The sequence below is a fragment of the Orbicella faveolata genome, unplaced genomic scaffold (assembly GCF_042242905.1).
Source record: "Orbicella faveolata isolate gen_17 unplaced genomic scaffold, um_ofav_v1 contig_14, whole genome shotgun sequence".
Taxonomy (NCBI): domain Eukaryota; kingdom Metazoa; phylum Cnidaria; class Anthozoa; order Scleractinia; family Merulinidae; genus Orbicella; species Orbicella faveolata.
This window is the reverse complement of record NW_028301541.1, coordinates 15465766-15482500: the sequence shown is the minus strand read 5'-3', so window position 1 is coordinate 15482500 and position 16735 is coordinate 15465766. Positions and strand designations below refer to the sequence as shown.

Sequence of the window (16735 nt, the reverse complement as noted above, 5' to 3'; positions counted from 1 at the left end):
CTCTGATAAAGTCCTTAAGTATGGTTTTGATAATTAACAGTAATTCAGTTTCTTGATGTCGGTAGATTATTAAAAACTTGCGCTCCGAAATGAACACTCTACATTCATTTCATCATACAGTTAAAATCAGTTTTTGAAAATAACGTCTGTATAACAGATATCTTAACGGGAATATTATTTCATCATATAAAAGTCAGTGGTATACCGAGTGGTAACAAATTGATAAAAACGATACGATATCCTCACATGTGAAGATATCATGTTTGATAACATTTCTCTTTTACTTCGTATAGTGTGATCGTCCGGGTGGGTGTAGTTCTGAAAAGAACTGTTGTTGGTGACTGACGTTTCGACAACCTGAGCGGAAGTCATCTTCAGAGTCAAGTGAATAGTGTTTTTCAGTGGATGATGTTATAAGTCTGGTCCGTTGAACCATTGTCATTGGTGGGTTTCGATCCGCTTATTGTTAGTCGAATTGGTCGGTTTTTGGTAGAAGTCCGTTTGTCGGTTTCGTTTCCGTCGTGGATAAGCCGTTTGTAAGGCGCCGGTAGTTGTTGACATCTGTTGAGACATCTGTTTCTAGGTTAGTGTACCAGCTTTCCAGAGTCAGTCGTTGAAAATAGTTTGTACTGTAGGTTAAGCACTGAGCAGAGTCCCAGTCAATGCTGCGGTTTGTCAGTTGATGATGTACAGCAATGTGATTGTTGGCATCACCATTTCTCCTGGCTCGTTTGTGTTCAGTCAGTCTCCTGTTAAGATTTCTGCCAGTCTCACCAATATAGAAAGCTCGGCAGTTGGAGCATTTGATCTTGTAAACTGCTCCCTGTCTGTTGTTAGGTTCGTCCCTGTCTTTCACGTTAGTCAGTAAGTGTCGTAACATAGTTGTAGGTTTGTGGGCTACAAGAATGTTGTAGGGCTGTAGGATCCGTGAGATGGTCTCAGAAGTGCCTTTAATGTAAGGTATAGTCACTGTAGTAATAGGTGTACATACTGGGTTCCTGTTCGTAGCGTCAGTTTCAGTAGGTCGGTAAATGTTTCGTCTAATAAAGTCAGCGTTGTAGTTGTTTTTGTGAAAAACACGTTCAAGGTATCTGTCCTTTTAACTTCAAATAACCATGAAAGTTATTGTACACCATATTATTTACTGCATGGTTTTGTTTCTGTTGGTGTAAACTCAAATTTTCAGATGGGCCAGTGAACTCCAACGCAAACGTCAACTTTACCCTTTTAGCAAGAAACGTGATTTCGTCCATTTTGTTTAATTGTCGTTATTTTACTTGTGCCAAGCTAAGGCTCGAAAAATCATCTTGTAGACAACATAACAGGCTATCTATTAAAGGTACAACTTTTCAAAATAGCGTGCCCAACCGAAAGTACTAGGGGTGGGGTCCCTTCCTTTCCCCGTCCCCTGCCATTGTTAGACAGTGGGGGTATGAGTTTGCATGTACGTCCGAGGGCTACAGGTAAGTAAACAGCAAAAACACATTCTCCTTCAATGCAGCCCATAAAAATAAAGTTTAAAAAATAGGTAATTGAAGTGTTCGTAGAAGGAGTCGAGAAACTGTATAAAAATCTAATATGTAACCATGTACAAATCATTACGGGAGTGCGGCCTCAAGGGTGCGTCCACATCAGCTATCAGCTACCATTCTTGTGATAACCTGCTAATCAAATTAAGTATGTATGTATGTGTGTACATGCGCGAGCATGGGGTATCACGATTGCCCGTAAAGATAAATTAATTAAACACAACAAAAAAAACTACACACTCGGCATACAGATTGCCAAGCTGCTTTATCCAGGAGGCTACATTGCGTGGATTTATAGCTACTTGGACAATGTTATGCAACAACAATGTTATCGACAAAAGAACAGAGATGATAAAAACCTGGCTTCAATCTGTTCATTAGCACCTTAGTCGAAATTTCCTCTTTAAATCGGTTTGCACTTCAAGATTGGGAGCTTTCCATCTTCAATACGACGGGGACGGGGTCCGCACATTACATTACGACCCTTGCTGAGCGGAGGAGCATACTTTGGATACTTTGATCGAATCCTACTGGAATTTTAATCTGAGCTGTAAGTAACGATATAACAATACAATACAATCTTTTTCGTTGGGACTTAACTGCGCGCGGTCGGTACTGTCAAGATCTCGAGCCGATATTGTCCTATTAAGGCCCCACCCCCCACAGGTGGTTAATAATAACATATATACATAATACTAGTTTACTGTGAGGATACATTAAGCTATGTTATGGTATATTTACACAGAGGTGACCAGAGACGGAATGGTATTTGTAATTTTAGCCTTTTTGTTCTTGTTCCTTTCGTACTTTGACCTAAAAGGTAGTTTTCCGAGCAGGAAGTGTTCCATAAACTTTGAAAGCAGCTTCTTCGTATTGCCTTTGAAACAGTTCTTGTTCTTCACTCATCCGACGATATTTTCTAGCATTTCACCTGTCAGATGTCGAAATCTGAGTTTCCTTTCCTTATTTTCTTCCCTGCTGTCATTCTTGTCTTTTGTCAGTCTCTTGGAAGTGCTTGCCTTTCCCTGCTCACTTGAAAAAATCGCATCCATATTTGACCTGAATAAAACATAAATATAAAACAGATATCAAGGAAAGGTCAGGAAAAAAAATTACTACAACATAGTAATACAAAAACTCACAAGTATAGAAATAGCAAAAAAGGAATTTGAAACGGTGGATCCCAACTAGATTTCAAACATTTCTGCACAGTTACAAACATCCATTTTTTAAGCGTTCTGTTCGTTTTAGTCAACTCCTTGGATCATTTTTTTTTTCCACTTTTCAAATAGAAGTCCACTCAACAAGAGACTCGCGAAATTCTGACGGTCGGCAGCCATTTTTGACTTCCAAAGAGTAGCGATGATTTGTTATCATAATCCCAAAACGGTTTTCTCAAGCTTTATCGACTAATAAGAACAGATATCCATTTTTTATATCCTTACACAGTTTTGGCAATGTAGATGCTGTAGTTTTCTTTCATTCATCTGATGTAGAGAGACTCAGATTTTCCTTGTCAAAAAAATTAAATGCCTCGTTTGGGAAAATCATGCTCTGTAGACCGCTCTGGATTCTACCTACCGGTTCCCCGCCTAAGTTTTTTTCTAACAAGTTGGGGAACTCCATTCTCTACAGCAGCGGATCCTAAATCGCTGTTCTCCTGAATAATCCAACACTCTTATCTGTCTACCTGAAGCACTCTTCTCTGGCAAACGACAGACAATGCGCGAGCATGGGGTATCACGATTGCCCTCAATAAAGATAAACTAGTAGTAATCAGAGATTATGAGAGTGCGTTCGACGCTCTCACTTTAATATATAATTATATATCGTAAGTAAATGATTTCACTAGCTGACTTTCAACCTTTGTGTATTGCTAAAATCAACATTTTTCAGCAGCAACCGAGGTTTTACAGTCAGATCGATATGCATAGTGTCAAAGTCCATGCTAGTGAAGAGGTCACGATTTGTTGATACGTTGCGTGACGCTGCCAGTTTCTGTAGTCTCTCAAGTTTCATAGAATATTTAAATTACGTACATTAATCTAAGCTAGCATTTGCAGTCGCGTGCTCGTTTCACGACTAATTCGAGTATTTCCCCTGATGAATAAAGTAGTCTTATGGATCTTGCCTTCCGAGTACTTTTCCACCGATTCCAAACAATAAAATTTCGACCGGATAAAGACTGAACTATCTGTCGCGACAGGAACTAATCAACAAATGCAATCAAAATGTAGCTGTTCCCACGGTTATTATCCCGAAGCCAAGTCGTGTTAATAAACAAGGACAATTCCCTCAGATCGCGATAAATGCTGCCGTCGAAGCGTTTAAATTCGCCAAAATCTAACGCTGAGAGCACATAATAGCGAGGCGTACGGCGACCGAATAGAAAGAAGTCAAAAAAAGATCCATCGGAAAGACGAGCTCATATGACCTGCTCACATACTCACATGGTCGCCACATGTCTTATCACATGTCTTAGCACTAAACGGTACCAGTTTACTAACCGTGACATGCCCCTGCAAAAATCAAGCGGGGTGGCCATTTTGGTGTCCTTACAGGAATGTGGTTTTTTTCGGCCTAGAACCGTGCACAGGCAGACCAACTCTGAAAAGCCACAGGTCAAAATTAGGTTTGCGTTCCACTTCGTCGAACGCAATTAATTAAAAACAACAAAAAAACTACACATAGAGATTGCCCCCCCCCCCCCGGTGGGGGGGACTCCCAGAAAAATTGGGTGGGCGTGTGCGGCCCACTTCCCTATTTATGACCAAAATCTGCGAATTTTGCGACCCTGTTTATGACCTGGCCAAAAATTCGATACCCCATTTATGATCCTTGCAGCTGGCGCAGTTGCCTAAACATAAGTTGTGAAGGGCTTTTGTTGACGGTCTTATTGATAATGATGAAAAAGTGGCTTCTTCCAAGAAACATACCCAATTCAAGACTAGAGCGCTAAAACCATACCCTATTTATGACCAAAACGGCTGACCAAAGCGGAGGAGCATACTTTGAATACTTTGATCGAATACAACTGGAATTTTAATCTGAGCTGTAAGTAACGATATCGCTAAAACTTCGCTGCGCTCGGTCCGTACTGTCAAGACCTCGAGCCGATATTGTCCTAGTAAACCTCCAACCCCCACACTTGGTTAATAATAAGAACATTTAAAAAACAGTCCTAAGAAAATACGCGCGCTGATTGGTTAAAAATCGTGTTTCTATTTAACAATTAGACCCGTAGCCCGCAAGGGCTACGGGTCAATAGCCCATGAGGCGAAGCCGAATGGGCTATTGACCCGTGGCCCTTGAGGGCGAAGGGTCTACTTGTTTTAGTATCACCCAACTAGTCGGACAGAAAAGGCAATAATAAATTTAGCAAATACAAGTTGAAGAAATATTTATTTGGGAATAAAACGAAAGAATAGCTCGATTGGGCCAGTTTCGGTACTCGAGGACTATTACTAATACTCCTCTAAGTAGCGTAGCCAATTAAAATGCAGGATTTGCATCAGTCCACTAGCTTTTTTTATTTGCAATAACACAAGAGAAAGCAATGCTTACTTATAACACTAGCTCTATTTACATTGTATTGCTCTAATTATTTACACTATTTAAATTACAATATGTTAACGACTTACACTACTAACAAACACAGTTACACGACTTACACTACTAACAAATACAGTGACGACAAAGGGCAAAGAGAGAGAAAAAGAAGAAAAATAGATAGCTATCATTACAGCTTGAGGTTGTACTATAGAAACATAAAAAACAAACCAAAGGCATGTGGTACATTAAAGGTAAAATGAGTTATGCACTAGTTGGGTGATACTAAAACTCCCAAAACGGTTTTCTCAAGCTTCATCGATCGACTAATAAGAACAGATATCCATTATTTATACCCTTACACAGTTTTTGCAATGTAGCGTTGCTGTAGTTTTCTTTCATTCATCTGATTTTATATTTAGAGAGACTTGAAAAAATCAAATTCGGTTTTCAGATTTTCCTTGTCAAAAAAAATTAAATGCCTCGCGTGGGAAAATCATGCCCTGTAGACAACTTGGGACTCTGCCTACTGGTTCCCTGCCTAAGTTTTTTTCTATCAAGTTGGGGAACTCCTTTCTCTACAGCAGCGGATCCTAAATCGCTGTTCTCCTGAATAATCCAACACTCTTATCTGTCTAACTGAAGTACTCTTCTCTGGCAAACGAATTGATCATGGCGATAGATATACTGCTTCGGTAGAAGGTATTTATACAAGTGAATATATGAAAGATCATGTATATATATGAACTGCGGAGAAAGATATGAAGACATGGTTGATCATCGCAGTTATACACACAACTTAAGCAATCGTTAAATTAAAGGCTGAAAAAAATTCAGGCCTGAACGGGATTCGAACCCATGACCTCTGTGATACCGGTGCATTGCTCTACCAACTGAGCTATCAAGCCAACTGCGAGCTGGTCACTTAGCGAGTTCGTAATGTACCAGTGGATGGTGAAGCATACAAGTGGATATAAGAAAGATCATATGTTTGAACTGTGGAGAAAGATATGAAGACATGACTGATCAAGGTTATAGGTAGAGGGTATTTATAATAACAATAGGTTACCCTCTTCTTAAGATAAATGACTATACGTACCTTAATTTGTCCTCTCCGCTGAGTTGAAATCAATATCGACCCGATTACTTTTAACTGTTGACAACCATCTTTGCGAGACTTGCTTTTATACAACGTTTGTTATGAATAACAATCTTCGTCGGCCCTTTTGGAGTTCTCTGAAACAATGCTTTCATGTTTTCGACTACACGTATCTGCACAGAAGGCAGCCTTGGCGCTTCCGATTTCCAACTGCTGTCACAAACATCGGAGTACTTCCAAGAAAGCCGCGATGGATCTGTTTTTGGGTTCGGTACAAAAAACAATGTAGAACGTCAATGTTAATGACGTCCGTGCCGATTCTGGTCCACACCCAGAGAAACAATGTAACATTTCCGCCCGCACCTATGAATTGGTTGGTAGGTTATTGATTAGATTTCAGTTCATTACCGTTCACATTTGATAACAAAAATTATGGCGCCTTGTTAAATTGAAAAAAAAGGTATTTAAGGGAGACTTCAAAGTCATGCAGAAGGTACAAAGAGAAAATACCATGATATAGAAGCTTGGTTTTTAAAGCGTATGGAATCGTTACTGTGCATGGAAATCCTTAAAGTTCCCAGGAGATTGAATCAAAGAAAGAACGAAGCAAGACTAGATAAAGAGAAATAAATAGTAGAGTTTTATTTTAACTAGGAGCACAGTGTACTTTATTCCACACCTGGGTACGTAACGGCTTATTAATTTGACGTCAGTATTTTATGCTTATAAAAAACTGACGTCAATTTATTTTTTACAATAACAAGACTCTAAAATGGTCAAATGACGGGATCAAACGAGGGGAAAAGACGCCGTAAACTTGCCGTAAACAAAGATAAGTGAATTTCATTCAAAATGACGCGAACATTGTCAATAGCTTTTCTCGCTTTTTGATCGGCTACTTAAAAAAGTCAATAAAATCTTATTGGTAAAAAGTTGACAGTTTGACAGCTGAAAGTTGATTTCGCATAAATTAAAATTTTTCCGTCCGTACTCTTATTGATGATAAAAATGAGCCAATCAGCGCGCGAGAAATTAGACTGTTATTGTAAAAAAATCCATTTCACGGTACGGTACGTATTACAGAGTGGTTACAATTTATAAACGGTTAACATCATGATAAAAAGTTAGAACCGCGCTTATAATTGATCGTAATTTTTTCTTCAAGGTGCTCCCTGAAAGGAAGTCGGCTTTCTAGTAGGAAGTGTTCCAGGCAGCTTTTTCATATTGCCTTTGATACGGGCCTGAGTCTTAAATCATTCGACGATATTTTTGTAGCATTTCATCCGTCAGATATCAGGTTTGCTTATATTGTTGTGTCCCGTCAGTGCAAGTTGGACGGGCTTGGCTTTTCCTGTTCACTCGCAAAAAAAAAAAAAAAAAAAAAATCCATATTTCGACATATTTTACCTGAAGGAGTAAACTGAAGAAGTGGAGAACAAACAAATAGGTAAGTCTGGAATGAAGTTAAAACCCTGACTGGAATATCTAGCAATGCAAGGGAAATTTGCTTTTCAAGCAATTGTTCACATTAAGTTTGATAAAATTTATCCAAAGAAATTAATTTTCGTGTTTTATATCTCTTGAGTCTTCAACGATGTCACAAGGAGACATATTTTATACCTAATCAAAACTTTCAATTTTGGCTTGAAGACGAATTTTCCAAGGAATGCAAACACTTTTTTGAGACATAATGGCGATCATCAGAAAGAAACAAATTGTGAAACAATTACACTCCACTGAGATTGAAAATTTCAAAACAATTTGGTAAGATTGCAACTTCACCTGGTGCTTCAGCCTAGATGACAATTCATTTGAATGAAAATTTCGTGCTTATTATTTTGATATGTGATTTGTGGGGGTTTGGACGCAAACGCGCTAGTAGAACTGATATTATATTTGGAACACGTGCTCTGAGGTCGAGTATGTAGCCCAACCGTGGTTTTGACCCACTTTCTGAACCCATTTCTTCACCTTTTGATTAGACAAGCTGAAGGAACGCTGACCTTCAGTAACTGCCATTACATGACGTATATCCGATCGGCATGTCTGGGGTCAGGCTCGTAAGTCTCGTCTAAAAAAAAATATTTTTATTGTTACAGAAACGTGCTCTTCGTTTTAAGTGTTTTCGAAAGAAAAGTGACCACTCTATTCCTTTACTTATTAAGACTAAACTTCTACCCATACACTCTTTATATTACAAAAGTTTGTCTGAATTAATGCATGATGTCAATACTGCCTCAGCGCCGATTAAAATACGTAGTTTATTTATGAAAACATCTCACGTCCATTCTTACAATACCCGTTCCTCTACCTCCAGTAACGTTTACATAAAAGCCTCAAATCTTGAATTACAAAAAATTGCATTATCAAGAATCGGTGCCAGGCTATGGAATGAGATACCACGTAATCTAAGAGAGCTACCAAAAAAGTCTTTCAAAGCTAGAACTTTAATTTTTCAAAGAAAGAAAATAAAGATTATTGTTGTTGTTGTTGCTGTTGTTGTATCAATAAGATTTAAGATTTTTTTTTTGCAGCCCATGCTGACAACCCAAAAAGATTACGTGGGCAAAACGAATATGGGTATGCCTCGTTCTTAAAGCGTGTTGATTTAAATTAAACATTAAAGAAACATATCTGTGTGTCCTGCTTCTGGATTAAGGATAAAATGATGTACCTGGGATGCTTAATCATTTGTTATGAACAGCAACCATTGTCGTCTCAATTGCAGTTATTTTCGAACAATGCTTCCATGTTTTCAAATTTTACTTTAACAGTACGTAGCCTTGCTTGTTTTTTCGAACCAATTTAACTTAAATCTTTCGATTGATTTCGATTGCGTTCGGCGCTAGAACACAATCGAACTCAGCAAAACATCCAGCAAATCGAATAAAAGCGCCTGACTTTCCATAATCAAACCCTTATTCAATCGAACGCAATCGAATTCTTGAAGTTCTGCTTAATAGTCAAACTTAATCAAAATCAGTCCTTGATCCAGTCAGTATAATTGGTAATTAGCACTATCAGGTGTACTTCGTAATCGATAAGTAACCAAGACTATCATTCGATAACTTGCCTTTTTTTTCCTTTTCATTGGTTGAGAGTCCACCAGCAAATGACAGCATACAAATAATTAAGTGTCTGCTAATGCGTAATACCATCTAAAAGTGTTTTGCTGCAAATAACATTCTGCTCTTGCGTAATTATAACCAAGCTCCTGTGTGAAAAATGGCATGCAGATCACTTCCCAGAGCTGTCAGAGAGTGATTTAAATATGAGAAATAGCTTTGTAATAGAATGATAAAACAAATATCGACTTCGGTTATCGCAAAATATCGTGATTTGTGAGTCTCTCGCAGGTCAATTATTGCTTATTTTTTCGATAATTAGTAATGTTCGACAATAACTAGTAGCTATGATAAATTTACAAAAAGACTCACCATATTTGGAGTTCTCAACGCTTTTTACGTAAGTACCTTTTTGTTCGAAAAAAACAACCATATTTGGAGACCGTTCTCCACCAAACAGCTTTATGAAGCCAATCAAAACAGCTTGTTATGTCAAGCTTTGTATTAAGGAAAAACAGGCTATTTTTAAAGATTGACGTCATTATCTTATTAACTCGAAAAACATATTATTTGGAGACAAATTACTTGGAAGCAGAAAATTAAATTACGCCTTATTGGTGTGGTAAGGTAATGTAAGAAATAAGAGTTTAAGCCAAGAGAAACAAAACCATGCAGTAAATAATATGGGGTACAAAGGTATGATTTTCATGGTCAGCAGGAGCTATGGCGGACGTGAGAAAAAATCTAACCTGCGTACTAGTAAAATGGCGACAACTTAACAAAATGGATGAAATTACGTTTGTTGCTAGAAAGGTAGCGTTAAAATATGCGTTCGTGTCCAGTGGCCCATCTGTGAGGCGCTTATCTCCGGTATGTTTACTTCATTAACGTTGTATTCATCACTAACCACGTCATACTTTGTTTATGATAGTGAACTCAAAAACAATTCTGTCGCGGCGCGCTTTCTTCTGAGTGGTCCGATGTGCGTTGGCTGAAGACTATTTCCGGTGAGGTTAACGCGTTGCCAACGTCATGGAAGAATTGTTTACGAGAACTTCCGTTCGACATTCAAGTGTACTAGCGAAAGTTGGTATTCGAAACAAAACAGGCGGGTATAAAAAGTAGATTGTATGGAAAGTTCTTCCAATGATTAGAGTAATCTTTCATGATCAGACAGCGAAAGGTGAAAAGGACAAAGTAAGGTATGAATAGTCATTTATCTTTTCTACGATGTAAGAATAGCATGTACTACATAGCGTAGCTAACACGATTAAGCCAGTACTTAAATAGGCACAGAAAAGGAATAAAAGACTCTTTTTTGCCGTTTTGTAGCCATTTGTTTAGGAAGAAAACAAATGACATTTAATTTCATTTTGATGGTTTGTTTTTTTTTTCTCCATCGTTTGTACTTTAAATTCGTTTGCTCTTTCCTTGGCTAGTTTCTTTGCTTGCTTGCTTACCTATTCATTCATTGACTGACTGACTGACTGACTGACTGATTGATTGATTGATTGTTAGATCCAACATGGAGGCAAACTGTTCGAGCGGGCAGGAAAAAGAAGGCCCGACCTGGCCAAAAGAGGAAGAGAAGAAGGACTGCAAACAGGACAATAAGTCAACAAAACTCCAATTTCGACATCTGTCGGATCAAATGCTGGAAAAATATCGTCGATTGAGTGAAGACTCAGACCTGAATCAAAGCCAATATGAAGAAGCTGCTTTGAAGGTTTATGGAACACCTCCTGCTAGGCAGCTGTCTTCCTTTCAGAGAGAAAAGAAGAAGAATGAAGAGCAAAAAAAGTAACATTGAAAACGTCATTGTGTACTACACTTTAGTATAAATCTATCACGAATGCCGCTCTCTGATTGGCTAAGTTACTCACTATCTATTCTGTGATAGATAGTGAGTAGCGTAGTAGTGTGCCCTGGTTAACAAAACGACGGCCGCTTCTTGGCGTTTTCGAAGTGTCTGTGAAGAGGATTTAGATAAAGTTTTGAACGACTAGTAGATTTATACTAAAACAATTAGATTATTAGCTCTCGCTTTCTATGCGTCATAGTTGACTCGGGCTGCGCCCTCGTAAACTATCACGCGATAGAAATCTCCAGCTCATAATCTAATTCTTTATTATACCATGCAATAGATCACGTAGACAATTAGAATACAGTATACAGAATGCAGAAAATACACCCTACCTTCACACCATGCGCTACATTGCTTGTGTTGGCCACTGCATTTTCTATGGCATGATATAAATAATGAAAAGCTCGTGTCTACACTGACAAAACACAAGACACTCGTGGGATATTCCATGATCTACCACTCGAAGCGGTGCACAACTAATGTGTATACAGATATCATACTAGAGCAATGCTGTCACTATATTGTACTGTAACAATTGTCTGCGTGGGGGCCAAGTGGTCCATAATATAATAGTATTCCCGTTATGATATTTATTTGTACAGCCGTATGCAGACGCGTTTTTATAATCTTTCAAACACTGGTTTTAATTGTACGATTAAATGAATGCTGAGTGTGGCGATTGGTATAACTTAACACTGCTTGATTTTAAGGCGATTCGCTTTATTGAGACTGTGCTGTCTTTAACAGTTTGCTAACGCTTCTACGACCTCACACTCCTGTACAGAGGAGCCAGGTTGTAAAACTGCCCTCTATCCGATTTGCGACGGGCAACATCATGCCTGAATGATTTCAAAACTTGACTCCTCGCCACTGTTTCGGATACAAGTTGTACACGGCATCCTCAAATGGAAATTTTATTACTGTAATCTAAATGTAATACTGTAATCTTATTCCTTAATGTTGTAGTATGTTTGTTTGTTTGTTTGTTTGTTAGTATTAACTAGTAGTTCACAAGGCTAGAAAATGAAAAGTAATTAAAACTGTTGAAACTATTGACTCCAATACTGAACTGAACTCCCTTGAGTTGTTTTGGTTAATCATCAAATCAAATCACAGCAGTTTGAGACTAAGACTGTGAAAATCGAAAAGTTATCAAGAAACTGGATATGGAGCATAGCGTTAAACTGGAAATTGAAATTTGAAAAATAGGTCATTTTACAGTTGTGTGCTTAGTTACCTGGCCTATGAATGTAAGCGAGGCTGGAGGTGACCTTGCTTTGATACAGACCTAACTGCTATTCTCATTTAAATGCAAACTACTTAGCATAAGAACAACTTGATTTACACAACAAAAGCAGTGAGGTCTGTATTAAAACAAGGTCACCTGCAGCCTCGCTGCCATTCAAAGGCCAGGTCACTGAACAGACAACTGTAAAATGCCTATTAGTCGTCGTCGTTCACGTTTTCCAGACAACACAGAATTTGGTCATTTCACGTTGTTGTTTTGCGGAGGACGGCAAAGAAATGTACCAAGAATTATAACGCACGTGCACAGCCATTGTCCTCCTCGTTAAACCTTTTGTTTGGCGACGTTCCCGTTTCCGTTGTCGTTGTGGTTTTCTTAAACTCCCTGGTGTCTTGTTTACGGAGGGATGGAGCGAGGGAGGGAGGGAGGGAGCGAGGGAGGGAGGGAGAGAGGGAGGGAGGGAGAGAGGGAGGGAGGGAGGGAGGGAGCGAGGGAGGGAGGGAGGGAGGGAGAGAGGGAGGGAGGGAGCGAAGGAGGGAGGGAGGGAGGGAGAGAGGGAGGGAGGGAGCGAGGGAGGGAGGGAGGGAGGGAGCGAGGGAGGGAGGGAGAGAGGGAGGGAGGGAGCGAGGGAGGGAGGGAGGGAGCGAGGGAGGGAGGGAGAGAGGGAGGGAGGGAGAGAGGGAGGGAGGGAGGGAGGGAGGGAGCGAGGGAGGGAGGGAGGGAGGGAGGGAGAGAGGGAGGGAGGGAGGGAGCGAGGGAGGGAGAGAGGGAGGGAGGGAGGGAGGGAGGGAGCGAGGGAGGGAGAGAGGGAGGGAGGGAGGGAGCGAGGGAGGGAGGGAGGGAGGGAGCGAGGGAGGGAGGGAGAGAGGGAGGGAGGGAGAGAGGGAGGGAGGGATGGAGCGGGGGAGGGAGGGAGGGAGGGAGGGAGCGAGGGAGCGAGGGAGGGAGGGAGAGAGGGAGGGAGGGAGAGAGGGAGGGAGGGAGCGAGGGAGCGAGAGAGGGAGGGAGAGAGGGAGGGAGGGAGCGAGGGAGGGAGGGAGGGATGGAGCGAGGGAGCGAGGGAGGGAGGGAGGGTATTATCGCAGGTCAGCGCGACTGCATGGAATTTCAAAGGGCTACCCTAAAACACGAACCGGATTCCGGTTTCCGGATTCCGTGTTTAAGGGTTGCCCGAATTTCGGCCCTGCTGGCCGGCAAACAAACTTCTTGAACTGAAATTGGCGTTTACGTGGAGAAAGTTTCAGTCTGGAATGTAATTCAACCCGTTCTGTTCACCCTAGGAAAGAATACAGTTTTGAGGTACTTCACGTAATAAGTAGACTTTCAAGGATTTTATGAGCAAAGGTCGAGTTGTGCCAAGTCTACGTAATAAGTTGTCGTGCGATAAAAAACTGTCTTTCACTTTTCTTTCTCTTTAATAAGGGTTCTAACAAATCAGCATAAGCCGAGTTTCCTTACCAGAATGTCAGATTCCTATACTCACCCCGAAAATTATATTAATTAAGAAATAGAAAACATGTACTCGTGAAAGTTTGGGAGAACTCGAAAAAGCTGTGGAAACACTCACCTTCGGCTTGTGTTCCCACAGCATTTCTCCTTCTCCCAGACTTCCACTCCTTTTTCTATAACTCGATAAAAACACGGAGAACATGTTTTCTGTTTCTTTTAGAAAATACCGCGACCAATAACAGGAAAACAACTTGTTAACTTTGATTATCAAAATGTCAATTCTCTTTGCTCGTCATTACGTCAACAGTTCGTGCTAGTTCTGTGTTTCTATCGAGTTATAGAAACACGATTTTTAACCAATCAACGCGCGTATTTTCTTAGGAATTTTTTCTCAAGGAAAATAACGCACACCTGGACTTGATACGAATATATAGCAGCGTTATCAACTATTGGACATTTAGTGTTATCGTATTTAATGACGTAAACAGATCTCCAAACGTTTTTCACACGCTCGAGCAAGAAAAAAATGTTGTTCAACTTTGAAAATGGTAAACGATAGGGGAAGTCTTTCAAGGGAGATTTTCTAACCACACCAAGCATTGTTAAAGACCAAGGCAACACAAAGAGTTTGTTTATCTGTATTGTCCTATATTCCAAGCAAAGTTTCCCCTATAGATTCCTCGCGATGTCCTGCAAATGTCGTTATCTATTTCTAATTATCTATGACTTTGTGTGACTAGTGTTACAAATGTCTTCAGTGTAATTTCGCGACTGTCAAAATTGTTTGCCAGTCTCTCAGTAAGTCTGAGACTCGTAGCTGTTTTGAAGAGCAGATTCTCATAAGAGATGTTTTCACAAATTTTCTCCACCGTGAAACTGAAAACAAAATAAGAGATTTGCGTTTCACACTTTAAATCCATTCTTTACATCTTTATCCACGATTCTCACATAATGTCCTCATAAATACATCTAATTTTGGTGCTTAAGTTCTTCCATAAACTTTATTTCCTGATCAGGAGGTATGTCATAAAAAATCCTCCTTTTGTCGACTCTATTTCGCAGGCTCACCAATTCTTTCATGTTTGGCTCGTCGAAGTTTGTTGACCAAATCGTTAACGTGTATTGATCTGAGAGACTGAGAAGCCAAGTGATCTGTTCCGTTGAGTTACCAACCATGTTGGCTCTGATAGGGAAGGTGATAGCTTGTGATACGTCAGACAGCAAGTCTTTCATTGGGTTAACAAAATGCCACTCATAGAAATCCTTTTCCACAAAAATATGTTCCCCAGTTGTCCACCCAACGGAAAGGACAGCTGAGGGGTAATACTTGGCACAAAGAGAAAGAAAAACGTGTGGATCAATAACTGCATCATTACATTCAGTATCTTTGTGGCATGGACCAGGTATGACGTCAGCATTGAACCATACCGGGTTATGTACTTCTTGCCCTGAAGTTATATCTAAGAGAATTTTCAAGGAAGGTTCAATTGCAGCTATACTTTTGAAATCCAACTTGATACCTTTAGTTGTGCCAATGGTTTCTTTGAGAAATTGTTCAAGTGAAAGGTCACTTTCGGTATCGGGAGGGTGAGCCATAATTGGTGTTCCATCTGCAGGGCGCAGCAAAACATCTGCCTCCAGCATCATGGTCTTTCCAGATAAGGCTTCCTGAAGTCTTTTTTGACTGTTCACTGCATGGACCCAACGCAACTCCAAACCATCCTCAAGATGAAAAAACTTGAGGACATCCACTGCAACATGCTTCTCATTGGTTCTCATTCTCCCCTCCATCATGCTGGACTTTAAGAGCCTGGTGCCAACAACCTTCATGATGTTAAGTCAAAAAAACACAAAGTTATAACATCAAAATAACAAAACAAAAACAAAAACACACCCAGAGGTAGAACAAGGCTTTCATGAAAACAGGGTGGAGTGGAATTTTGTCCTTTGAATAAATTAACTTGATACATTAACTTGAAGAAATTAACTTGAAGAAATTATAATAATAATTGCATAAAATGTATAAATTATTCTCCCCACCCCCACATTCACACCACAAATGCCCTAGATCAATCACATTAATCCATTTTCTCTTCACAGGCCCCTGTGCTTTCCCCACCCCACCCCCACCCCCCACCAACCCACCATCCACTTCAGATGCCCTAAGATCCACCACGTCAATGCATTTCTTCTGATTCAAAGGGTCAGAAAGTTGGCATTGAACAAAATGGACGATAGTCAGACGGCAGGTATATTTTGCAGGTTGCAAGTTGCAGGTTGCAGGTTGCAGGTTGTAACGTGTTTATTTGAGTTGAAGTCGAATAAACCCCAGTATAAAGGCTAACCGCAAGCAACCTAAGCTAATTTAGGCTAACCAGAGTGCTAAGTAGACTCACTCGGACTTAAAAGTCGATTTTTCAACCTGCAACCTGCAAAACATACTTGCCCACAGTCAGATGTACTGCTAGGAAGTCCTTACAAAAGTAAAAAGAGACAAAAAGATAGATGTAAAATTACGAGTAGATGAGGCTTAAAGGAAACTGACTTATATTACCTTGTGTCTGTGTGTTCTTGGAGTCAATTTAAAGCTATTTAGGCGAGTTATTTTTTCTCAATGAAAGCAAAACCAAAGTATGTATTTGATTTGTATTCTCACATGGAAATTTGTATAGAGAGCATGCGATATGGGCCGCCTGTGAGAACACGCAACCAAGAACAAATCAAAGCTAAGCGACAAATTCTCATAGCTCCCTTCCACCCTTACATACAACAAATTGTACTTCACCTTATCTTCAGGAAACTGGAAAAAGCTACGGACTAACCCAGCCACTAGAAAGAACAGCGTTAACGCCAAAGCACCGATTAAAATTTTCCCGTTCGTCATCGAAAACGATCGGCGGCCATTTTGTTAGTTCCCAGACTACATCTATCAGA

At 40.1% G+C, this 16735-nt stretch overlaps 2 protein-coding genes across 2 annotated transcripts; one reads left to right on the top strand and one right to left on the bottom strand.

Moving 5' to 3' along the window:
* Positions 1–10337: 10337 nt before the first annotated feature.
* Positions 10338–11046, top strand: LOC149114178 (uncharacterized). Its single transcript, XM_089286035.1, has 2 exons — positions 10338–10444; positions 10761–11046. Exons 1-2 carry the CDS (start codon positions 10389–10391, stop codon positions 11044–11046), a joined length of 342 nt encoding a protein of 113 aa, XP_089142161.1. The 5' UTR covers positions 10338–10388.
* A 3211-nt stretch (positions 11047–14257) lies between these two features.
* On the bottom strand, positions 14258–16717 carry LOC110063189 (protein FAM151B-like). Its single transcript, XM_020770152.2, has 2 exons — positions 16587–16717; positions 14258–15625 (listed from the first exon to the last, which is right to left on the bottom strand). The coding sequence occupies exons 1-2, from the start codon at positions 16683–16685 to the stop codon at positions 14771–14773; spliced, it is 954 nt and encodes a 317-aa protein (XP_020625811.2). The 5' UTR covers positions 16686–16717; the 3' UTR covers positions 14258–14770.
* Positions 16718–16735: the final 18 nt, after the last annotated feature.

What these genes read in the sequence shown, in the direction of transcription:
- LOC149114178 (XM_089286035.1), top strand. Translation starts at nt 10,389, where the DNA reads ATGATTAGAGTAATCTTTCATGATCAGACAGCGAAAGGTGAAAAGGAC. An exon ending in GGTGAAAAGGACAAAGTAAG is followed by an intron (nt 10,445 to 10,760) that starts GTATGAATAGTC and finishes ATTGATTGTTAG; the next exon opens with ATCCAACATGGAGGCAAACT.
- LOC110063189 (XM_020770152.2), bottom strand. Translation starts at nt 16,685, where the DNA reads ATGACGAACGGGAAAATTTTAATCGGTGCTTTGGCGTTAACGCTGTTC. An exon ending in TCCAGTTTCCTGAAGATAAG is followed by an intron (nt 15,626 to 16,586) that starts GTGAAGTACAAT and finishes AACATCATGAAG; the next exon opens with GTTGTTGGCACCAGGCTCTT.